The sequence below is a fragment of the Zootoca vivipara genome, chromosome 3 (assembly GCF_965207765.1).
Source record: "Zootoca vivipara chromosome 3, rZooViv2.hap1.1, whole genome shotgun sequence".
In the NCBI taxonomy this organism is placed as follows: domain Eukaryota; kingdom Metazoa; phylum Chordata; class Lepidosauria; order Squamata; family Lacertidae; genus Zootoca; species Zootoca vivipara.
Genome location: NC_142586.1, coordinates 6,034,779 through 6,059,220, shown reverse-complemented (window position 1 = coordinate 6,059,220; position 24,442 = coordinate 6,034,779). Strand labels below are relative to the sequence as shown.

The 24,442-nt window shown below is 44.7% G+C and overlaps 1 protein-coding gene across 1 annotated transcript; it reads right to left on the bottom strand.

The window, feature by feature from the left end:
* Window positions 1-180: 180 nt before the first annotated feature.
* Window positions 181-13,945, bottom strand: CNRIP1 (cannabinoid receptor interacting protein 1). Its single transcript, XM_035110291.3, has 3 exons — window positions 13,112-13,945; window positions 10,289-10,433; window positions 181-1,730 (listed from the first exon to the last, which is right to left on the bottom strand). The coding sequence occupies exons 1-3, from the start codon at window positions 13,288-13,290 to the stop codon at window positions 1,566-1,568; spliced, it is 489 nt and encodes a 162-aa protein (XP_034966182.1). The 5' UTR covers window positions 13,291-13,945; the 3' UTR covers window positions 181-1,565.
* Window positions 13,946-24,442: the final 10,497 nt, after the last annotated feature.

Genomic DNA, 24,442 nt, shown 5'->3' with positions numbered 1-24,442 from the left:
ATAAATAAATTATAAAAATGTGATGGCAAAAGAGCTTGTTTTAAAGAGGCAACATTGCTAATTTAGTATATTTGAAGTACAATTTGTACAAGGATACCTATCCTTAAAAAGTTCACATATATTAGCCTATTGACATGAATGTCAGTTAAGTAAAATGTGACAAAACCTAGGCAGAAAACACAGGTTTCCAGCTCCTTTATTACAAAGGTCAAAAGATATAACAATTTCAATTATTCACATGAACATGAACACAGCTGGTATGCACGGTTAGGTTACACAGACACGGGACCAACTTTATTCCATGAGCGAAGCAACTTTCCACCTATTTTATTAGAGATAAGAATGTGCTTCCCATTTGTCACAGCTTTGTAAACAGGTTTACATAGGACATAGCACCGGAGTTCAGTCCCCTGCGCAAGCTTGTGCAACTTTCCTTTTACTTTGGAAAGAGCTCTGTTGTGATTATGTTTAACCTGAAAGGCTGTCTGTCATTCAGTGCAACAGGGCTTTTGCAGCTCAAAAGTGACGAGCAGCCCAGTTTCATTACATTTCACATACAAAAATATCACTGATAACCTGAAAACTCAATGGGCTTGATACATGACCATTATACTGAATTACTGCATATTCAGGTATTAGCATTATACACACACAAAAAACCCTCAAACCATGGATGTATCCTTTCACCACTCTCTTACACACTTCTCAAGAACTCCATCACTGCTGTTGGTTTTAAGAGTTGTTTCAGAGACTAGGAAACAGGAAAACAGCACCTCACAGGATAGGAAAGGTTTTACAACATCCAACAACCACACTCTCCTTACCCCCTCCCCCGGAACAACCAGCTTGATTAGGGCTGTGTGACTATTGTGGTACCAGATGTACCGTCATTGGGAATTTGCATTCTTCGTGTGTACCAGGGTAGAAAGAGATTACTGGGAAGAGGTAGGTAGGTAGGTTTATTGAAGTTTATGGCACGTGGCAAGCAGGCCACACTGAAGCGCCTACTAACTAGGGTGAAGGAGCACAGTGATTTAAACAAAAAGCACAAGAAGCAGCCACCAACATATTGCAGCATGGGATAAACATAGCTAGGAGCCTTCAGATAGGGTTGCCATATGTCCTCTTTTTCTAGGATAATGTCCTCTTTTTCATGGGTATGTAAAATGAGAGTTTGTCATAGCGATCCATACTTAAAAGCCGAAGTTGGCATATGTGTCCTCCTTTTTTGCTCTTCAAAATATGGCAACCCTACTTCAGACCTCGACGGACACACCTCCAATGTTCATTATAGCGAAGGTGTGGGAATGGTCAGCTTGGGGAAGCGGATCAATGTCAAAATCCCAGTAACACTGATGTTAACGCCCATGATCTGGAACACATTCACTTGGAAACAAGTCCCATCGCATTCAAAATAAGCTTATCCCCAAGTGAGTGTGTGCTTTGAAGTCTCATTTCTCAAACAAAAGCATCTATACAGAGCGCCCCTGTTAAGGCTTTGTACTGGTCTGAGGACAGGTTCTTTCAACCAGGAGATTGTTCTTTTGCATCTACCTCACTTTGCTTCAGAAGAAGGTTTCTTTGTTGATCCACATGAGGCTGCGGGTCTCGTTTGGCTTGCACTCATACTCAATGCAGGCAAAGCTGTTTCCCCATTGGCAATGGTCTCGCTTGTGGTAGTTGTAGAATTTGACTTGCCAGACTGTTTCAAAAGCACCGATGTCAGTGACCTGGAGAGAGCAAACCCATTTCACTTCTTGTTAAGAGCTGCAAAACCATTATTATTATTATTATTATTATTATTATTATTATTACTACTACTTTTATTTTATTATAAGAATTTCATTTGTAGAAGTACAGAGTGAGAAAAATAAAAAAAAGTGAGATTGAATGATAAAATGGAAAATACAGTATTTTTTCTTTTCCTTCTTTTTTTTAAAGAGTTGCAAAATCTGCACGACAGCAGATTAAGATGCCCTGTAGCCCAGGCATCCCCAAACTGCGGCCCTCCAGATGCTTTGGCCTACAACTCCCATGATCCCTAGCTAAGAGGACCAGTGGTCAGGGATGATGGGAATTGTATTCCAAAACATCTGGAGGGCCAAAGTTTGGGATGCCTGCTGTAGCCTGACAAACACTAGCCTAAACAACTGTATCAGAATTAACAGAGTTGCTGCACGTTAAATAAAGTAAGTTTTTTTGAAGTAAAGCTTTCGCAGGACGGTGCTCGCTTAACTCTGTGGCATGAGTAGCAACACATTCCTATGCATGTCTAATCAGAAACAAGTCCCACTGCATTCAATGGTATTCAATTCCCTCCTCCAGTCTGCTTAAGTTTGAGGTCTAAGCCCCGCTGAACTTCAGTGTCATCGCAGAAGCTTCACGTAGGGGGAGGACCGTAGCTCGGTGGTCGAACATCATCTGCCTTGCATGAAGAAGGTCCCAAGTTCAATCCCTGGCATTTCCAGCTAAGGCTGGGAGGGAGACCCCTTGCCTGAAACCTAGGCAAGCTGGTGCCAGTCATTGTAGACCAGGCATCCCCAAACTGCGGCCCTCTAGATGTTTTGGCCTACAACTCCCATGATCCCTAGCTAACAGGACCAGTGGTCAGGGATGATGGGAATTGTAGTCCAAAACATTTGGAGGGCCGAAGTTTGGGGATGCCTGTTGTAGACCATACTGAGCTAAGGGGACCAATGATCTGGCTTCCTTTGTTTACATGCCGAAGGACCCATTTTCAGTCCTTGGCACCTCCAGCTAGAAGGATCCTTTAGCAGGTACCGTGTTTCTCATATTATAAGACATGTCTTATATTTATTTTTTCCTCAAAAAAACACACTATGGCTTATTTTCAAGGGATGTCTTATTTTTTTCCTCCTCCTCCTGCCGCGGCCGGCATTGCTGCTGCTCCTATCACTATGTCTTATTTTCGGGGTATGGCTTATATTCCTTGAATGCTTAAAAATCCTGCTATGGCTTATTTTATGGGGATGCCTTAAAATATGAGAAACAGGGTAGCAGGGAAGACCTCTGCCCCAAATCCTGGAGGGCCACTGCCAGTCAGAGTAAGCAATACTGGGTTAGATGGACAAATTAGACCCCGTGTGGGACAGCTTTCTATGACAGATACTTATGCCACAACAAAGTCAAATCTGGCTTCATTCCACAACAACCTAGATTGGGCGTGAAGATGCTTTAAAAATTGTGGTAGCTGAAAAAACCACACAAAAGGCACCCCTCTAGGATCAGACACCACTTACCATATGGACCTGCAGGTGGGCCAATTACCAGACTATTGTAAGGGTATCCAGATACTGTACACGGTTGTGCTTAATCTCCTGTTAGCTTACTGCGGATTGCAATTGCTTTTAAAGCATTTTGGTTACTTTTTAAACGGTTTTTATTTATAATTCAAATATTTCTTATAAACCACTTGTTACAAGCTGTGTATAAATTTTGCTAAATAATAAAGTAATAATACATCTAAATTCTCTTACGAAAGAAAACTGAATTATCCCACCTGAATAAGTTACAAATTAAGGAAACGTGCACACGGGTCTCAGGCTAGCACTCGGGAGACCAGGGTTCAAATTCCCCACTCAGCCATGATGCTCACTGGGTGATCTTGGGCCAGTCATAGGCTCTCAGTCTAACCTACCTGACAGAGTTGTTGCAAGCATAAAATGGGGCAGGGCCAAAACTAGACTTTCTGTCACCCAGGGCAAAGACTCAGTTCAGCACCTCCCCCCACGTGTGTTTGCATGCACGCACGCACACAAAACAAAACTCAACACATTTGTTCATAAAGGGCATAAAAAGTAGTTAGAGGCTGGAGAAAAGATAGTCTCTCCAAATAGTAGAATTGTCTGTGGCTTTCAATCAACCTTAAGTAGATCTCCTCAGAGAGTTGTGGTTCATTTGAGGAATTCTCAGACTGTATGACCAAAGGGAAAATGAAAAAGTAAGAGTAAATTGTTTGTCAAAAGTAGAGCTTCCATGTGCAGCAATTGATCTTCTGGTTTCTATATACAGTGGTACCTCGCAAGACGAATGCCTCGCGCAATGAAAAACTTGCTAGACGAAAGCGTCTTGCGATGTTTTTGGTGACTCTCAAGACGAAGATTTCAATGGCCGCGCTTCGCAAGACGAAGTTTTTCAGTGGTTTTTTTTGCTGCGGCAACCCGCGCTTCGCGAGACGAAATTATCGCTAGATGAAGCCACTCACGGCACGAATTAATTTAGTCTTGCAAGGCACCACTGTTTCCTGACAAATACAGTTCCTGTTAGCCAGGCTGAATTGAAAAGGTTTGCACAGAACAACACGACTTTAAAATACCTGGGTGTGTTTGTCTAACTTATCCTGTTTTCCTAAGATCCTGTTACCTTTACCTTTTTTAGCCACAGGATGGTTTGTTTGTTTGTTTGTTTGTTTTTTAAGGGAGATGGGTAGTTACAGATATGCTGAGTGAGATGTGTGTGCCTGGCCCTTGACACCTTGTTGATCTCTGTTTTCTTGTGGGGAAAGAGGGGTGGGGACACTGAAAAGGGAAGTTCTGAGACATCTGGCATTACAATGGAGGTTTTTTACTCATTCAAGACACATTTCTAGATACAAGATATCCACTCTTTTGCCTAGATACGTTTTTACATTCAGAAATCAGGAGTGTTACTGGGGCGAAATAAAGCAATCAAAACAAGGACTATGTTTCTTTTGCTTTAGTTGCCATATTTAACTTGTTTGAAGTTGCAATGGCAGCCATAGGGGTGGAGTTATGGGGCTGGGGCTCCCTGTTAGCTTGATTGTCAAGCCATTATTCCCTTGTTACCTGGCTTTTTACTCATTGAATGCTCTGTCAAGGAAGGATTAAGATGAAATGGTTATCTCTAGAAGCCGCCTGCAGGTCCACAGGTGGGAAGCCTGGTGCCCTTAGGAAAGCATCAGGGGCAGGGATACTGAGCAAAGGAAAGGTGGAATATAAATGTAATAAAATATGTTTCGGAATGTGACTAAGTTTTATTCAAAGTAGATGCATCAAAATTAATGAACAGGACTATGTTAAGTCCATTAATTTCAATGGGTCTACTCTCAGTTAAAGCCCCCCCCCAACTATCAGAAATCTTGTCCTATATTTCAGCTGCAATTGCCTGTGTGTCTTCTAGTACAGGAGCAGCCTAATACATTTGGCTGCAAATTGCCCCTGCATCTCTCCAGTCAAGATGCACAGTAAACAAGGCTGGCCTTGCACCATAGACAGAAAAGCTCATGAGCAAAATCTTTCCTTCCAGAAGTATAAATATAATAATAAACTAAACAATTCACTCCCATTTCATGACACTACACGCTCCATGCTTCTACAGAACTGTGGCAAAACCACAACCCTACTGCAACCCCAATGAATTACTTTGTGAATTTCCACCCCTTCATCGCTTAGTGTTTTTTTTGTTAATTTTTTTTATTAAAATTTCCAAATAAACAAAAAACAACAACAAAAAACTAATTACATTTCATCTTAAGTTCCCCCTTTCAACTTTTCGCTCTGCCGAGCTGTGACTTCCCTCCCTCCCATCATTCAGCTTTATTTCTCACTCTTTATTTTCTCACTCTTATCTCACAGTTCCTTTTTTATAAACATGGATAAGTTCATGTTTATAAAAAGTTTTAGTTTTTTCACCTACAGTTAAGTCTCTTGCGTTAGCATATAAAGTAGAACCTGGTGCAGCCTGGTTGCACAAATAAAATGCACAGCAGGGGAAACATCAGCAAGAAATTAGCTTGCTTCAAAAATACACATAGGCAGTGACCACCAATATAGTTTTGAAATAGCTTCATTTATGTCCACTGAAAATGATGACCTGGTATGACTTGGACTACTGCAATGCACTCTGGGTGGGGCTACCTTTGAAGGTGACTCACAAAATACAACTAATTCAGAATTCGGCTGCTGGACTGGTGTATGGGAGCAGCCACTAGGGCCATGTAACAGTAGTCTTAAAGGATCTACACTGGCTTCCTGTATGTTTCCGAGCACAATAAAGTGCTTTGATGGTGTTTCCTGCTTGGCAGGGGGTTGGACTGGATGGCCCTTGTGGTCTCATAGACTCTATGATTCTATGATTCTAAGTGTTGGTGCTAACCTTTAAAGCCATAAATAGCCTTGGCACAGTATACCTGAAGGACCATCTCCATCGTGCAGCCTGGACACTGAGGTCCAGCTCCAAGGGTCTTCTGGTGGCTCCCTCACTGTGAGAAGCAGGGCTGGTGCACCCATTAAGGCAAACTAGGCCACTGCCTAGAGCACCAGAATGGAGGGGCACTGAACAGCTCACCCCCCCGCCTGCCAGCTCACCCCCCGCCGCCCGGTGCTGCCTGGGGCCGCCTCCCGGAGGCGCGCGGGAAGTGCGAGCCTGGGGCTACCTCACCGCGCCTCTTCTCTCAGCTATTCAGCGGAGGCGGGTGAGCAAGCGGCGGTGGTAGTGGCGGCAAGCGCCCGCAGCCGAAGCCTTCAGCTATGGGTGCTGCCACCGCCGCCCGCTCAGGAGCTCACAGCGTCCCCTCCATAGGCGGGAGGAGCGTGAGCCAAAAGGAGAGCTCAGCGCCCTCCCGCCTATGGAGCTCCCGAGCGGCTGTGGTGAGCAAGTGGCGGCAGCGCCCGCAGCTGATCAAGAGCTATGGGCGTTGCCGCCGCCGCTGCTTGCTCGCTGCAGCCGTCGCTGAGGAGCTCAAAGCGTCCCCCTCCACAGGCGGGAGGGCGCCAAGCTCCCCCCTTGGCCCGCGCTCCTCCCGCCAATGGAGGGGACGCAGGGGCATCAGTGGTGTTATGCATGCATCATGACACATGTGCCCGGGGGCGCGCGCCAGAAGCTGTTTTTGCCTAGGGCGCAAAAAGCCCTAGCACCGGCCCTGGTGAGAAGTGAAGTTACAGGGAGTCAGGCAAAGGGCCTTCTTCGTAGTGGCGCTGACCCTTTGGAATGGCCTCTCATCAGATGTCAAGGAGATAAAGTATACAGCTATTAGAAGACATCTGATGGCAGCCCCATAGCTGCCAAGTTTTCCCTTTTCTCGCGAGGAAGCCTATTCAGCATAAGGGAATTTCCCTTTAAAAAAGGGATAACTTGGCAGCTATGGGCAGCCCTGTTTGGGAAAGTGTTTAATGGATGATGTTTCGTTATGTTCTGTTGGAAGCTGTACAGAATGGCTGGGGCAACCCAGTCAGATGGGTGGGGTATAAGTAATAAACCATTACTGTATTGTTGTTGTTGTTGTTGTTGTTGTTGTTGTTATGATTATGATTAGGCCAGGAGCAGTGGAAAACAGAAACTGTAAAGCACAACTGACAAAGACTTGTTGCAGCTACATTCAATTTGCTTAGATCAAAAGGTCTTGAAAGATGGGGAGGATAGAGAAAGAATTGAAAGCAGTTGGTCATGTTATTACTGACAGCTAATCTTTGTCAAGTGCCTTCATCCCAATGATCAAGAGCTGCTGACCTTTGCTCATCTAAATGCATCTAAGATTTTCCAGACCAGTGACTATTGTAAGCAAATTCCAGGATGACTTTTCAGCCTAGTCAGAATCAGAAGCTTTGGAGTCTTACCTACGAAGGGTGTGCTTGCTTGTTATTAGATTATATAGTGGCCCCAGGGTACACCTCTGACAGAATAACGAGAGAGATCTCTGTCCCAAGGAACTTACAGCTGAAATTAGCAACTGTTAGCCTCACAAGAAGAGAATGGTAGAAAAGGGGAATCAAGGGTTAACCAGGATGTACATGACTTTGTCCACATTTCCAACTGTAAAACCTATGAGCTGAACTTATACACTGCTTGATGGTAAAAATCCTCAAAGCAGTTTACAAAAGATAAAACAGCAGAATGGAGAAAAATTGCAACTACCATATTGACCCAAATATAAGCTGCATCTGAATATAAGACGCATGTTTAAAATTTGGCGGGGGGGGGGGGGAGGGGAAAAAACCCAAATTTAAGCCGCTCCATTCCTCGCTGCTCCTGGCTGCATACTGGGGCCAGGGAGCCGTGCTGCATTTCCCTTCCTCACTCTCTCCCTTCCCGACCTGGGGGAGAGGATGGGGGACTACGTGTGGGGAGGGCCCCGCTTTGCTGCACTCCTGCTGCTGTTTGCCCTATGCTCCTGGCAGGCATCCCCAAACTGTGGCCCTCCAGATGTTTTGGACTACAATTCCCATCTTCCCCAACCACTGGTCCTGTTAGCTAGGGATCATGGGAGTTGTAGGCCAAAACATCTGGAGGGCCGCAGTTTGGGGATGCCTGCCTTAAGGTCACGAATATAAGCTGCACTTTAACTTTTCATGGTTGGAATTTGGGGGGAAAGGTGAGGCTTATTCAGGCCAATGTGGTGATACAGATAAAAATTAACAAAACTTTTAAAGCATCTGGGCAGGATTGTCAAAACAGGAATGTTTTTAGCAGGTGCCAGAATGACTACTGTGAAAGTTCCTGCTTGATCTCAATAGGCAGGGAGTTCCAAAGTGCAGGTGCTGCTACACCAAATGTTGTATGCTAGGCTTTCAGCTACTGTGCAAGACAGCAATGCAATGCTTATTTGAGCCCAACTCCCAAACCATGATGTTTCTGCCACTACAAATATGTTAAAATCGGTCCAAAGGCTGGAACTCCGCTGTGCCATCTGCTCTCAGGCTTGCCAGGTCAGCGTTCTCCCCGCAGAGGTGCATCCTGTGCCTTTAGCACAAAACTGAACAAAGCCAGGAAGGAAAACCTAGACTTGCAAGGTACTGGTTTCTACATGTCTCCTGCCTGTGTGAGTTGTTACCACACATGGCAGGTGTTCCATTCTACTGGTCTTACTATGCTATGATGATAGCAATCATCATGGTTTATATGCATACACCTTGCAGTCTTGCAGTTTGTGGCTATCTGATGCAGTGAGCCAGGAATCCTGCCCCCCAACACCCTCCATTTCTATTGACATGCAAATCCTGAAAGGTGGTCTCCATTTCACAGTTATGAGAATGCAAGGCTTATGAAATGCAGAAGCTCTTAACAGAGAAGGAAAATAAGCGATCTATTAAAGGTGTTCACAGCTAACAGAGATGCAGATGGCTTGCAAAATGGAAAGGGCTTTACTCTGGAGTGTGTGGGTATTACAGCCAAATATGATAGATGATATAACTAACACAAACAACACCTTAGAGCTGATGTGTTGACAGAGGATGCAATAAGATGAAAAAATGCAACTCAGAGGGATTAAATAACTTAAAGGGGCACAGTTTGGCCAAATTTGGTAGCTTTTGCTATGTGTCTATATGGCAAAGATTGCTCTTTCAGTAGGACGAGATGGGTGAGCATAGATCCTACACAGCTTACATTGCTGCAATAGCACAACACAGCAGTAAAAGGTTCCTTGCACCTCACCACCAAGGATGGCAGGGGAAAGGAAAAGCTGCATTCCTGTGCTCTGGATTCAAGAACCCTGAATGGAGTCTCCCAATAAAGATCAAGAGGTGATGGAAAACATGAGAAATGCTAGCACGTTAATGGTCAGCCACAGCTAATTCTGAGTCTTTTAGCCAAGGATGCATATCTTTAAACTAATGCCTAAGCCGGAAGAAGCCAATATGGTTCCCTCTAGAAAATGTTGGACTCCTATCAGTACCAGCCTGCATTGTGGCTTGCCTCTGAGTGGCCCAGTTTTGCTGCAAGAATATGTCTAGTCACAGATGACCATGTGTCGCTCCTTAAACCTCAGGTGAACTGGAGCGATGAATGGGTCAGCTGAGGTCATGGACTCTGCAGAGTAATGGCCAGTCAGCCTTTGGAGGTTTATGCTGTCACAGATGCTTAAAAAGATAGAAGTCCAAGGTAAAGGGGAACAACAACAACAACAACAACAACAACAACAATTTATTATTTATACCCTGCCCATCTGGCTGGGTTTCCCCAGCCACTCTGGGCGGCTTACAACAGAAAAATGAAATAAAACAATTAAACATTAAAAGCCTCCCTAAACAGGGCTGCCTTCAGATGTCTTCTAAAAATCTGGTAGCTGTTTTTCTCTTTGACATCTGATGGGAGGGCGTTCCACAGGGCAGGCGCCACCACCGAGAAGGCCCTCTGCCTGGTTCCCTGCAACTTGGCTTCTCGCAACGAGGGAACCATCAGAAGGCCCTCGGTACTGGACCTCAGTGTCCGGGCAAAACGATGGGGTGTATCTTAAGTGTATACCTTTTATGCACTGCCCATGCCCAGACAACATCACTTATGCTACCCCACACCCAGAAAAACACACTACCTGTATGTTGATTTGTATGGGCTGCCTCTCGCCACTTTTAGTGTGAGTTACGCCTTCTGTATCGTAGATTCCGGTGTAGGTAACAGCTTGCGGGTCTCTTGACTTCTCTTCCAGGGGAAATGTTACTCCCCCTATACCCATAGTCCTGAAAGAGTACAGTAGTTAATATTCTTAGCAAGCCTCTCTTCCAAAGGTGGAGAGAGGAAGTAAGGTTTACAAGCAAACATCTGCCATGATTATAACCAGCTGCCTTTAGTTTTCTGTCCATACATCAGAATGTAACAGAGAAGGGAAGGGAGAACAAATGCCATGCTACGTTCATTCATGATCCGGGGGGGGGGGGGGATACACTGGACAGATACTCTCAAGAAACAAAGAAGTATTCAGTTCCACCACCTTCTGTTCAGGAGGCCATCAAAAAAAGATGTGCCTCCTCTATGTAAGGCCCAGAGCGTGGCAACACAAGAACAGGCCTTTTCTGCAGTGGCTCCCTGTTTGTGGAATGCTCTCCCTGGTGGAATGCTTGCCTGGTACCTTCATTATACATCTTTAGGCTCCCAGACCTTTGAATGATTAACATTCTATGTCCTTTTAAATACCCTTGTGGGAGAGAGGGTTTTGGGTTTGTTTGGTTTTTTGCATTTTTATTTTGTATTTTATGCTGTGGACTGCCCTGAGATAAATAATTATACTCTCTCCACCTCAAGGGATGCTCTAAAAATATGCTGGCGACTCTTTTTTTGCAGATACTGGTATCTGTCTATGTCAGGCATCTCCAAACTTCGCCCCTCCAGAGGTTTTGGACTACAATTCCCATCATCCCTGACCACTGGTCATGTTAGATAGGGATCATGGGAGTTGTAGGCCAAAACATCTGGAGGGCCGCAGTTTGGGGATGCCTGGTCTATGTCATACAGCTGCAATTCAAAACAATTTGATTATGTGCCACTAATCTCAATTAATGCAAATGAGTAATTAGTTGAACAGTTTGAACCGAAATGACACAAAAGCCAAAGAAGAAAAGTGGGCTGTAACAAGGAGAAATTGGAGGGGTTTATTTTAAAGCCTGCCTTTTATGACTCATAAGAAGATACCTCTGTGTTTGTCCTATGGGTGCCTCAGAACATAGCAAGCGACTTTAAACCAAGGCAGACCATTGGGTCTGCCTCTAGCTCAGTATTTTCTGCAGAGATTAGTCCAGGATTTAAGACGGGATTTCCCCAGCCCTACAACTCACTTAGGAGCATAGCACCACCATCACTTCGGGAATAAAAGGACCTTCTGCCGCCTGATGCTCCACAGAAGCAATTCATATTTAATTCAATGGGTTCTGCTCCCAGCTACAGTGACGGACTTTGGGCTTTCAAATTTCAGCAGCACCTGTGCAACACCAAAATTCGATGGCATCTTGCCTTCCGTTCTAAGTCATTGTTGTGACGCCCCCTGCAGCACCCTCTTGGCTCAGCACTTAGTGTGGGCGAACCAGCAGCACTCCCCTAGATCCAGCTCTGGCAGGTAAGTGGGGAAAGCTTTGCAACTTCACTTGGGAATAAGCTCCATTTCACTGTAGAAAAAGGTAATACCTGCTTAATGTAAAAAGGAAAGAAAAAGGGGGGACCTCAGACTTTGGGGGCCCATTAGCTTGCTGCATTTTAGCTTCCTTATTCAGTTCACAACAAAATGAGAATGCAAAATTAAACAAAAACAATCCACTAACCTCAACCTCCCCTCCATTTAAATGGCCATAGAATGCTAGTCAAAGGCCTGGTTATAGACAAACGTTTTCACATTCCACAAACGGGGAGTCACCCTCCGGGCCTCTCAAGGAGGGGGCAAAGAAGAAGGGCCTCAGGTGATGATAGCAGGGTCTGGGTTGGAGAGAGGCTTCTTTGGACGCTGCGGCATGTATTGCTTTAAGGTCGTGATTTTAATGAACTTGTCTTTTGACATTACCTTAATACCCCCCCCCCAAAAAAAAACCCAGTTTGAATGGAAGGCAGAAAATGAATGTTTTAAATAAATATCTCGCTGGCAAACGTGCCCCCCTTACAAATTCCGAAAAAAAGAGAAAGAGAGGATGCTGCAGAGGCCAGGATCAGTCCCGGGGGTGCACGCCCCTGGCGGTCCAGGAGTCAACCTTAGGGCCATTTGCTGCTGCTGCTGCCCCTCCTCACCACCTGCACCTCTGCACGAGGTCACTGGGCGGGGGACTGGCTGTGCCCAGGACCCCCACCTCCAGCAGCGCCCCTGATTTCCAGAAGCCCTGGATCCGCCCTGCTTCCAAGACACCCCTAGAGGTTGCGCGCAGGAGGGGAGGCCGGTTACATAAGCAAAGCCGGAGCGAGGAAGCCGAGCAGATCCGCTCCATTGTCCTCCCCTCCAATGCCCCATCCCCTATGCATCGCCCTCCTCCGGGCTCCAGCGCCGCACCTCGCCGGGCCTTCAAGCCCAGCCTCTCCAGTCCCTTCCCTTCACCCGCACCGGCCCTTTTCTGCTTTCAGGGAGCGGGGCGTTTGCCTGCAAGGCTGGCTTTCGCGAGCAGGCTGCTCGTCGCTTGATTCCTCGGGCGCAACGCAGCAAGGGAGCTCGCTTCCTTTTTGGCCAAGGTCCCGTTGGCACTGCGGGTCCAGTTGGCCGCTGTGGGGGTCAGAGAGAAGCGAGACGCATAGATGCCGAAACAAAATGATAAGCATGGGAATAAAGATGGAAGCCTGTCTGTCCCTTTGCCAGGGAACAAATCTGGGCGGGCAGGCGCGTTGCAAGAAGCAGAAGCTGCTCTAGGGAGGGGAAGGTGAGGAAGGCAGGCAGGTAGGTCCCACTTACGTGGCCTGGATGGCTCCGGGCTTAATGGCCACCTCGACTTTGTACTTGGCCCCCGTGAGCAGCTTGATGGTCCGGTTCTGCCCGAACCTCTGGCCGTCCACCTTGAAGTAGACGGGCCCGTCGTTGGGCTGGATCTTGAGCGAGATCTTGATCCGGACCACGGTGGGCACCTCGGCCATGGCTTCGTCTTTGCCCTCCGCTCCCTCGGCGAGGATGGAGGCGCCAAGGGAAGAGGAGCGGGAGAAGGAGGGCAGGCTCTCCGCCCGGTGCTCCCTCGCCGCGAGTGACGGTCGACGGAGGCCCCCTACACGCTCCCCCCCTCTCTCTCTCGCGCGCTCGGGTGCGGACGGAAAGAGCTATGAAGCGGGCGGAGCGCGCGCGCGCGCGCCGCTGGGTCTGCGCGCAGCCCGAGGCGCGGAAGTTAATCCCCGCTGGCCTGATTCTGGGCCGCCCCCGAGCCAAGCCGGGCCCCTCCCCGCGGACGCGGCCAGCGGCCAGCGGCCAGCGAGGCTCGGAAGACGCCAGCGGAGAAGGGAAACCTCCGGAGCGCCTCGCGGGTAGGGCTGGTCGCTGTTCTTTTACGAAAATCAGTGCGAAGGGTGGCGGCTCCGGCTCGGATTTACTCACTCCGGGTGGAAACAGCTGTCTGCCGAGCATCTTCTCTCGGGGTGGCACCACGAAGAAGCTGGGCTTTGGGTGCCGTCGTTGGAAGGCGTTCCGAGGGTCATCTAGTCCAACCTAGGGTCATCTAGTCCAACCTCACATAGAAGGTCCTGTGTGAGTGCCTGGAGGCGGTTGAAGGATGGATGGCGGCTAACAGATTGAGGTTGAATCCCGACAAGACAGAAGTACTGTTTGTGGGGGACAGGAGGCGGGCGGGTGTGGAGGACTCACTGGTCCTGAATGGGGTAACTGTGCCCCTGAAGGACCAGGTGCGCAGCCTGGGAGTCATTTTGGACTCACAGCTGTCCATGGAGGCGCAGGTCAATTCTGTGTCCAGGGCAGCTGTTTATCAGCTCCATCTGGTACGCAGGCTGAGACCCTACCTGCCTGCAGACTGTCTCGCTTGTGTGGTGCATGCTGTGGTTATCTCTACCTGGGGCTACCTTTGAAGGTGACCCGGAAACTACAACTAATCCAGAATGTGGCAGCTAGACTGGTGACTGGGACCGGCCGGCGAGATCACATAACACCAGTCTTGAAAGACCTACAATGGCTCCCAGTATGTTTCCGAACACAGTTCAAAGTGTTCGTGCTGACCTTTAAAGCCCTAAACGTCCAGTATACCTGAAGGAGCGTCTCCTCCCCCATCGTTCTGCCCGGACACTAAGGTTCAGCGCCGAGGGCCTTCTGGCAGTTCCCTCGCTACGAGAAGCCAAGTTACAGGGAACCAGGCAGAGGGCCTTCTCGGTAGTGGCACCCACCCTGTGGAACACCCTCCCACCAGAGGTCAAAGAGAGTAACAATTACCAGAGCTTTAGAAGGCATCTCAAGGCAGCCCTGTTTAGGGAAGCTTTTAATGTTTGATGGATTTCTGTATTTTAATATTTTGTTGGAAGCCGCCCAGAGTGGCTGGGGGAACCCGGCCGGATGGGCGGGGTATAAATAATAAATTATTATTATTATTATTATTATTATTATTATTATTACCCCCTGCAATGCAGGAATCTCAACTAGATCATACACCCAGAGGTGGTCTTTGGGAATATGGTGCCCTGAGCGAGGGCAAAATATGGCGTGCCCTCCCTAAATATTTTTTATTTTCAACAATTCATTTTGGTACAGTTGCTTTTTAGGGTCTTCTCAGTAGGTGCCCATATAAATATAGGTTTTATTATGATCTTCCATACTTGCTGGACAGGTTTTGATGCTGGGTGTTATCAATGTTACCTCTCTCCTTAGGTCCCAGCAAGGTAGTGAGGTCTAGGTGTCTGAGGTTGGTGGTGATGGACTGGATGAGGCCTAACAAACTGAAAGTTAAGTCAGATTGGTTGGTGGGAAGCCATCTGGTTGATCTAGGATCAAGTGCTGAGCCTGTTCTGGATGGGGTTTCGTGCACCCATCCTTGAAAGAGAAGATTTGCACCTTAAAGGTGCTTGTGAGTTTGGCTGTTACAGGATGATGAACCAAAGGTAGCAGCGGCCAGTCGTTTTGCCTACTACACCAGTTGAACAAACTTTTAGCCTCAGAGATGCATACCACAGGAACCTCAAAATTAGACTACTGCAATGCATTCCACGTGGGGCTGCCTTGGAAGAGAGGTCAGGATGCACAACTTGTCCAAAATACGACAACAAGGTTCTTGATGGGCTTCTAGTTTGTATCACACCTAGTCTCACACATCTGAATCACTTACCAGCTTGTGTCCGGGCCTTATTGAAAGTGCTGTTTTGACTTTCAAAGCCTGAAATGGTCTGGAACCAAGCTATTGGGGGAAAGTGTGTCTTCTTACATATTCCCCTACTGTTACACCATCTTGGGTCACTTACTATGCTGACACATGGACAGTGAGAGCCAGAGCCACATCACAGGCTTTCTCTGTGGGATTCCTTCTGCAGGAGGATGCATCTGACTGACCTTTGTGAGTTTTTGGAGGGCAGCCAAAGCTTTCACATTTAGGATGGAAAGCTTTCATACTGCTGGACAAGAAGATATGATTTTGTTTTTATCTTGTAGCAGCCTGGAAGGGGCTCCTCAGGCTTGGATTTAGCAAGTCCTCAACCTTTGGGATGTCTGGTTCATCTTCTGAGGACTCCATGTCTGATACCTAGTCAGAGTAGTAAGGTAAAGGTAAAGGGGGCCCTGACCATCAGGTCCAGTTGTGTCTGACTCTGGGGTTGCAGCGCCCATCTTGCTCTATAGGCCGAGGGAGCTGGCATTTGTCCGCAGACAGCTTCTGGGTCATGTGGCCAGCATGACAAAGCCACTTCTGGCGAACCAGAGCAGCGCACGGAAACACCGTTTACCTTCCTGCCGGAGCGGTCCCTATTTATCTACTTGCACTTTGATGTGCTTTCGAACTGCTAGGTGGGCAGGAGCTGGGACCGAGCAACGGGAGCTCACCCCGTTGCAGGGATTCGAACCGCCGACCTTCTGATCAGCAAGCCCTAGACTCTGTGGTTTAACCCACAGCGCCTCAGAGTAGTATTGCAATCTAAATCCTTCAGTAGCACCTTAAAGACCAACTAAGTTTATATTTTGGTATGAAATACCAAAATAAAAACTTAGTTGGTCTTTAAGGTGCTACTGAAGGAATTTTTTTATTTTGTTTCGACTCAGACCAACACGGCTACCTACCTGTAACTAAATCTAAATCCTGTTTACTTGCAAGTAAGCCCCATTAAATTCAATAGGTCTTGCTTTTGAGTAGACAGAGTTGTTCTATTAGTTTTTAATTAAAGTTCGAAAGGAAAAAATAGAAAGGTTAATATCAAATATGAAATGGTCTGGATGATAATTGGGTCGCGAAGAGTTGGACAGGACTAAACGACTAAACGACAACAAAACAACAGTCCTCTACTGATTCCCTACCCCAGGACTAGGCAACCTGTGGCCCACCAGATGTCGTTTGACTTCAGTTCTCATCAGCCCTAGCCTGCAAGGGTAATGGCCAGGGAAAATAGGAGAGAGTAGTCCAGAGGTGTCCCACCTCCCTGCCCCACCTCAGGTATTCAACCTGACTATGAAACTCACCCACTGAACCCCCCTACATTTGCCAAAATCACAAATAGAATGCACTGTTTTGTCTCAAGTGTTTCAAATCATCTAGTCCAGATGATGGATCCTGGTGGATCTTAATTTGTCATCTCAGATTCTTTTACTGATGTCACTTAAATCCATACTGCTAACACCACTACAATCTCACACCACTGGGCTGCTGTATTCTATAGTTTAAGCCATTATGTGTGCCTGCAGTCTCTGTATAATGGCTAAGTAGATAATGGTACTAGATTCAGGTAGGTAGCCATGTTGGTCGGATGCGGTCAAAATAAATAAAAAATTGTCCAGTAGCACCTTAGAGACCAGAACAAACTTAGTTGGTCTCTAAGGTGCTACTGGACATTTTTTATTTATTTAGATAGTGGTAATTAGTATGTAGGACTTTGATGGTTTGAGTTAAATACATTTAGATCTGGCAGGAACATTCACATATTTACCAGCTTCCATGGCGGCGTCAAGACATGCAAGGGTGGGTGTTATATATATTTGGATGATACTGCTAGCATCTTTATATCATAAAGATATAACAGGCCCCACAAGAATGGCAAATGAAAATGATGGACTTTATGGAACTAGCAGAATTGACAGGAAGACTCCGAGACCAAGCAGATGAGAGAATGGAGGAAGAGTGGAAAAAATTTAAAGTATATTTAGGGAATTACTTTTGAATATAAAAGGACTGAACGTCTAGGGGAATATTGTTGTTAAGGCATTAGGGAAGAAAGAAATGATTGTAAAATAGATAAATGAATTAAAATTAAAAGATTGAGGTAAAGATGGATGAAGCAAAAAATATGATGATAAACATTAGAAGTAATGAATAAGAAACTGTTAAAGATGGTTTTAAAAAGAAAATCAGTTAGAGGGGATTTGGGGAAGTACAAGTGACAATGATTTAAAAGATTGAAATAAGTTGATATCTGTTTGATTGTTTTTTATGTCTATTTTATATTTTGTATTTCTTAAATATGTGTTTGTTTTCCTTTTCTTTTTTTGTATGTTTTTTCTTAATATTCGTTTTATATGTTATAAATGGTTACATAAAATCAATAAAAAATATATTTTTAAAAAAAGATATAACAGGCCCATGCCTAAAACATAGGCCTCTATTCTTGCATTATTTGTTTCTCATTTTTTTAATGTGCTGAATTTGGGATTTCAATCCAGCGTGTCTTTTTCTAAGATTCAAGCAGATTTTTATCTATAGATTTGACTCTTAACCTGGTGCCTGGTGAAGTTGTGTTTATTCTTCTTTTGGGAGTTTCTAGAAAAATGCTAGAGCAGAATCTACTGCCAGGGAATCCAATGTAGTGCCCTTCAGATGTTGTTGGACTCCAATTTCCATCAGCCCCAGCCAGAATGGCTGACAACCGACAACCAGGGATGATGGGAATCCATCCACATCTGGAGGGCACCATGTTGCATATCCATGATCTACCTCAATGTTTTGAGTACAGAACCAATGGCCAACTTGTTCGCTTCATGCTCTGCTTTGCTTGAATCCTTTTTCCTGAATCTGGTCTTTTAATTTCACATAATTAGAAGGATAGTTTCACAGTAACCTTCATTTTCTGCAATCAGCTCAGAGGGACTGAAGGTCATTTGGGAGACTAGTAAATCCATCCTTTACTTTTCCTGTTTCTTGAAGTTCAAAATGTTAGTAACACGCATCTATATTAATGCTGTCTCAGTACTGGTAGTTTTGAGAGTTGGGACATTGAACTAAAAAGCAATCTAATGTGAATTGTAACATGAAAAGTGTGCGTGAGAAAGGGGGAAAGTGTGCAAGTATCAGCTATTTTCAAGAGTGGACTCTACATTTGCACTGAATTATTTCCCCCCACATTTACCTAAATTCTCAGAGTTTTGGGGTGTATGGAAAATCCATTGTACTGTGTTGATCAGAAACAGTACAGTTAAAGGCCTGGAAACAATGCCTTATGAGGAACGGCTTAGGGAGCTGGGTATGTTTAGTCTGGAGAAGAGAAGGTTAAGGGGTGATATGATAGCCATGTTCAAATATATAAAAGGATGTCATATAGAAGAGGGTGAAAGGTTGTTTTCCGCTGCTCCAGAGAAGCGGACACGGAGCAATGGATTCAAGCTACAAGAAAGAAGATTCCACCTAAACATTAGGAAGAACTTCCTGACAGTAAGAGCTGTTCGACAGTGGAACTTGCTGCCAAGGAGTGTGGTGGAGTCTCCTTATTTGGAGGTCTGTCAGGAATGCTTTGATGGTGTTTCCTGCTTGACAGGGGGTTGGACTGGATGGCCCTTGTGGTCTCTTCCAACTTTATACCACTTTATATCACATGATGAGGGTGAGAAGGTGGTCAGGATATCATCTTGAATTTGGGGCTCATTCTAAATGCTTGTCAGTATTACATTTTCATATTGTTGCACCTGCTTACTGCTACAGCTATTATTATTTGAACTTATATTTTAAATGCAAAGTTAGTAGATAGATAGATAGATAGATAGATAGATAGATAGATAGATAGATAGATGCCCAGGGAAAACAGAGCAAATTGCTCTTTTACCACTCACTGATCATCCTGGGCAATTAATGCTGTACTAAAGAAAGTAGGTCATTTGTGCAGAGTCATCCTGAGAACACACCCTTAGAACACTTGCATAATCATAGGTGAGAAAGGCATCTGGCTGCGTCATACCAACATGATAAATTGGCCAACAAGGAAAGTTAATACTTCTCAAAACAGATTTGGAGAATCAAAGGCACATGGGGCAGGGGGTGAAAATACCTGGCAAACAACAAGTACAATACTGTTGCTGGCATGTGAGAAGAGGACTAGAGTTAAGAAAACAGCAATGATGGGATCGTTCCGATTATAAAAATGTTTAACTTAGCTAGCTCTAAGTATGTCTTAGCAATGTAAATTATTTACATGGGGTTGAAAGTTGCTCATGTCTAGACACCTAGGGTTCTTTCAGCACCATAGATGTGGACAGTTACCAACTAAGAAACTGCTAAAAGACGGCTACTTGATGTAAACTCCCTCCCCCTAGCTATTTTAATTCCTACAGAGCCCAAACCTCGTGAGTTCCAGCTAATCTAACATTTCATTATCCAATTGAGGAGTAGCAAATGATAACACAGGAAGGTATATGCAAAGAAACAAATAGTCAAACTATTAGCAGAACTAATAGCAGAAGGCAGAATGCCAGAACATTGGCTAGCACATTGGCTAGAATGAGCAATCAATTAGAACTCTCGCTTGAGTGGGGCATATCATGCCTGGGTAAATTGTGTGGAGCTGAAAGTATTGATTTGAATTTGCTTTTCTCCTAAACAATAGGCTGGATCTATAATGAGTTTAAATCCATTGCCAGCCTTTTATAACGGTAGTTATTCCATTTGAACAGCTTTATGTAGACAAAGGAAGAGTGGCATTTTCCTTTTCTTGTCCTGGGAGTTTTGCAGCATAATTTGTTGTTGTTGTTGTTGTTGTTGTTGTTGTTGTTGTTGTTGTTGTTGTTGTTGTTGACCTACCGGTACTCATGACTCAACAATCCCATGTTACATGTTTTGTTGCAGCTGCAGCAGATGACAACAGTTTAAGATAACTTACAATTACAAAAATGGTGTGGATCCTGAAAATACATGTCTCAAGTGTTGAAGACCAGGATTCAGAAGTGCTTTCAATGAAATCTGTGTCATGAAGGTGCCAGATGCACTACAGTGGAGAGGGAGTTCCACAAATGAGGTGGTCCTTCAATGAATGCCCTCTCCTGGGCCAGCATCTCCCCAGGTTTCTTAGAGTGGTAGAGCTACTAAGAGGGCTATCTATCAATCTATCATCTATCTATCAATCTATCAATCTATCAATCTATCAATCTATCAATCTATCAATCTATCAATCTATCAATCTATCTATCTATCTATCTATCATCTATCTATCTCTATCATCTATCTATCTATTTATGCTGCAGGCTGTGAGCTCAGTTGTGGCATTGCAGGGTTTTTTTTTATTAGCTCATTTCATACCTTTTGGGATTTTTCTCCTGCTTAGAAACACAACTGGTTTTTTTTATAGCCTTAACAGAATCAACAGCTATGTAGATTTGTTACCCTCTTATTACAACTCTGGCAAAAAGCTTTAGACTCTACTCTTCTCTACTTGCTTAACAGTCCATCGACAGGTGGAGTCAAATCAGCACCAGATTTAGGGTGGTGCAGGGAGTTCCCCCAGGACACAGGGTGCCAAGCTGAGGGGGTGCAAAGTAATAATAATAATAATAATAATAATAATAATAATAATAATAATAATAATTTGATGTTGTTTAGTCACTTAGTCATGTCTTCGTGACCCCATGGACCAGAGCACGCAAGGCCCTCCTGTCTTGCACTGCCTCCCGCAGTTTGGTCAAACTCATGTTCGTAGCTTCAAGAACACTGTCCAGCCATCTCGTCCTCTGTCGTCCTCTTCTCCTTGTGCCCTCCATCTTTCCCAACATCAGGGTCTTTTCCAAGGATTCTTCTCTTCTCATGAGGTGGCCAAAGTATTGGAGCCTCAGCTTCACGATCTGTCCTTCCATTGAGCACTAAGGGCTGATTTCCTTCAGAATGGATAGGTTTGATCTTCTTGCAGTCCATGGGACTCTCAAGAGTCTCCTCCAGCACCATAATTCAAAAGCATCAATTCTTCGACGATCAGCCTTCTTTATGGTCCAGCTCTCACTTCCATACATCACTACTGGGAAAACCATAGCTTTAACTATACGAACCTTTGTAGGCAGGGTGATGTCTCTGCTTTTTAAGATGCTGTCTAGGTTTGTCATTGCTTTTCTCCCAAGAAGCAGGCATCTTTTAATTTTGTGACTGCTGTCACCATCTGCAGTGATCAAGGAGCCCAAGAAAGTAAAATCTCTCACTGCCTCCATTTCTTCCCCTTCTATTTGCCAGGAGGTGATGGGACCAGTGGCCATGATCTTGGTTTTTTTGATTTTGAGCTTCAGACCATATTTTACACTCTCCTCTTTCACCCTCATTAAGAGGTTCTTTAATTCCTCCTCACTTTCTGCCATCAAAGTTGTGTCATCTGCATATCTGAGGTTGTTTATTTTTCTTCCGGCAATCTTAATTCCGGCTTGAGATTCATCCAGTCCAGCCTTTCGCATGATGAATTCTGCATATAAGTTATATAAGCAAGGAGACAATATACAACCTTGTCGTACTCCTTTCCCAATTTTGAACCAATCAGTTGTTCCATATCCAGTTCTAACTGTTGCTTCTTGTCCCACATAGAGATTTTTCAGGAGACAGATAAGGTGGTCAGACACTCCCATTTCTTTAAGAACCCCCCCCATAGTTTGCTGTGGCCCACACAATCAAAGGCTTTTGCGTAGTCAATGAAGCAGAAGTAGGTGTTTTTCTGGAACTCTCTGGCTTTCTCCATAATAATAATAATAATAATAATAATAATAATAATAATAATACCACCTATATTTATATGGTACTGTGGCGTTTGCCCACTCATTATGGAGATGTTGTACTGGGGGGGGAGAGAGAAAGGGTTAATAGGCTGACCAATAAGAAAGCCCAGGGGTGGAGCCTGTGTATTTAAGGCTCAACACGGGAGGGGGGGGTTGCCCAGTTGGTTTCTTGTGGGTGGGAGGCATAGGAGTCAGAGTGAGTTAGAGACAGAGAGAGTGAATCGGATTACAGTGTTTCAAAGTATTTAAAACTTGTTTGCGTTCACAATAAACTGGAATCTTCGTTAATACGTTTCTGACTGAGTCTGAATATATTACTGGGGAAACCTGGTTAGTGGCAGTGGAAGAGATAAGCTGTGGTGGTGCAGGGTCAATAGTCTGTGGAACGACTGGAGGCTCTGTGCGAACGCCACAGGTACATTCTGAGAAGATCTCAAAGTGTACCAAAATGAATTATTGTGAAAATAAGAAATATTGAAGGGTGGGGCACCAAATTTTGCCCTCACCCAGGGCACTGTATTACCAAAGTCTGCCCATCATCAAATGCACCTCAACAGCTCTGAGAGGAAAATCTTTAGACATTTTTTTCCCTGGTCAAGTGGCTACCCTAAGGTTGAATGCATATCAAACCTCTAGGAAGATTAGGATGCACAATATATGAGGGCTTTTCCTAGTGGGAAAAATAACAAATCAAATTTACTATAAGATGTGAAATCTATCCAGGGCTTTAAGAAACAGTACATCAGGCATCCCCAAACTTCGGCCCTCCAGATGTTTTGGACTACAATTCCCATCTCCCCTGACCACTGGTCCTGTTAGCTAGGGATCATGGGAGTTGTAGGCCAAAACATCTGGAGGGCCGCAGTTTGGGGATGCCTGTAATATATGCAGCAAGATAATCCGTAGTTGTTCAAAAATGGGTTTAAATACTCTAGGGCTGCCATCCATCTGGATTTCCCTAGACATTACTGGGATTTCAAATATATATAAAATAATAATAATAATAATAATAATAATAATAATCTGGTAGCACCTTAGAGACCAACTAAGTTTGTTCTTGGTATGAGCTTTCATGTGCATGCACACTTCTTCAGATACACTGAAACAGAAGGCCTTTATATACTGTATAGTGAGAGGGTGGGGAGGGGTATTACTCAGAAGGGTGGTGGGAATGGGTGATTGGCTGATAGGTGTGGATTTCAAAGGCGGAAATGACATGGGGGGGCGATTTCCGAAATCTTGCCTAAGATTTCCTGGATCTTAGGCAAGTTAGTCAAAAGCTCCTTTTTTGGGCATTTTAGAAAGAAAGAAAGAAAGAAAGAAAGAAAGAAAGAAAGAAAGAAAGAAAGAAAGAAAGAAAGAAAGAAAGAAAGAAAGAAAGTCAACAACCTCAACAATTTTTGGAGTGTCCTGGTTTTTACTTTTTGAAATATGGCAACGCTAAAATACTTGTATGTCTGAATCTGAGCATATAGTAGGAGATACAACCTTGCTTTCCATCTAGCAGTTTAGCTGAAACTTTAGCAGTCTAGTGTCACATTTGACTACAATAAAAGAAAGGGGGGCTGTCGCACAAGCACATTCCAAAATACATCCATAGAAACAAACATTTTATAAATATCTCCGGTTGCTTCTAGTACCAGAAGGGGGCGCTTCTATAACTGAGAAAAACAGCCGAGTAGACTCTGGTGAAGTAAGCATGCAATTTTAAAATCTAACCAGCAACAGTGATTTTAATAAAAACCCCAAAACCTGCAGTAACTATACTGTTCTTATGCAGTTTTTGCGGGGCACCCTGACATCTTTCCTCAGTATAGCCCATGTGAGGATATTGCGTTGTTCTAGGACTGAATGGCTTGTGCTTTGTCCCTGGGAAAATATGCCCTATGGCTAGCACATTCATTTCAATTGTGAATATGACTAGAATTCTATCACTGGATTGTGTCTGTGGCAACAACTTCTTCTCCCATCCTACACTGTTCTGACCTTTATGTTATACATGCTTCTTTTTAAAAGCAGTGAATACTAGCAGAGCTCTCCTTCTGTAGTAATGCTTCATCTTTGGGGTTTCTTTAGTCTTTTATTTAGAGCAGGGCTGGAGAAACTTGTGGTCCCACCAGAATTTGTTGAGCTACTGCTCCTATCATACCTTTCTGT

Excerpts from the sequence above, each read along its gene's own strand:
- CNRIP1 (XM_035110291.3), bottom strand. The coding sequence starts at position 13,290 with ATGGCCGAGGTGCCCACCGTGGTCCGGATCAAGATCTCGCTCAAGATC. Across the intron at positions 10,434-13,111 it reads CCCGGAGCCATCCAGGCCAC|GACTATGGGTATAGGGGGAG; the intron begins GTAAGTGGGACC and ends GTACTCTTTCAG. Across the intron at positions 1,731-10,288 it reads CCATACAAATCAACATACAG|GTCACTGACATCGGTGCTTT; the intron begins GTAGTGTGTTTT and ends TGCTCTCTCCAG.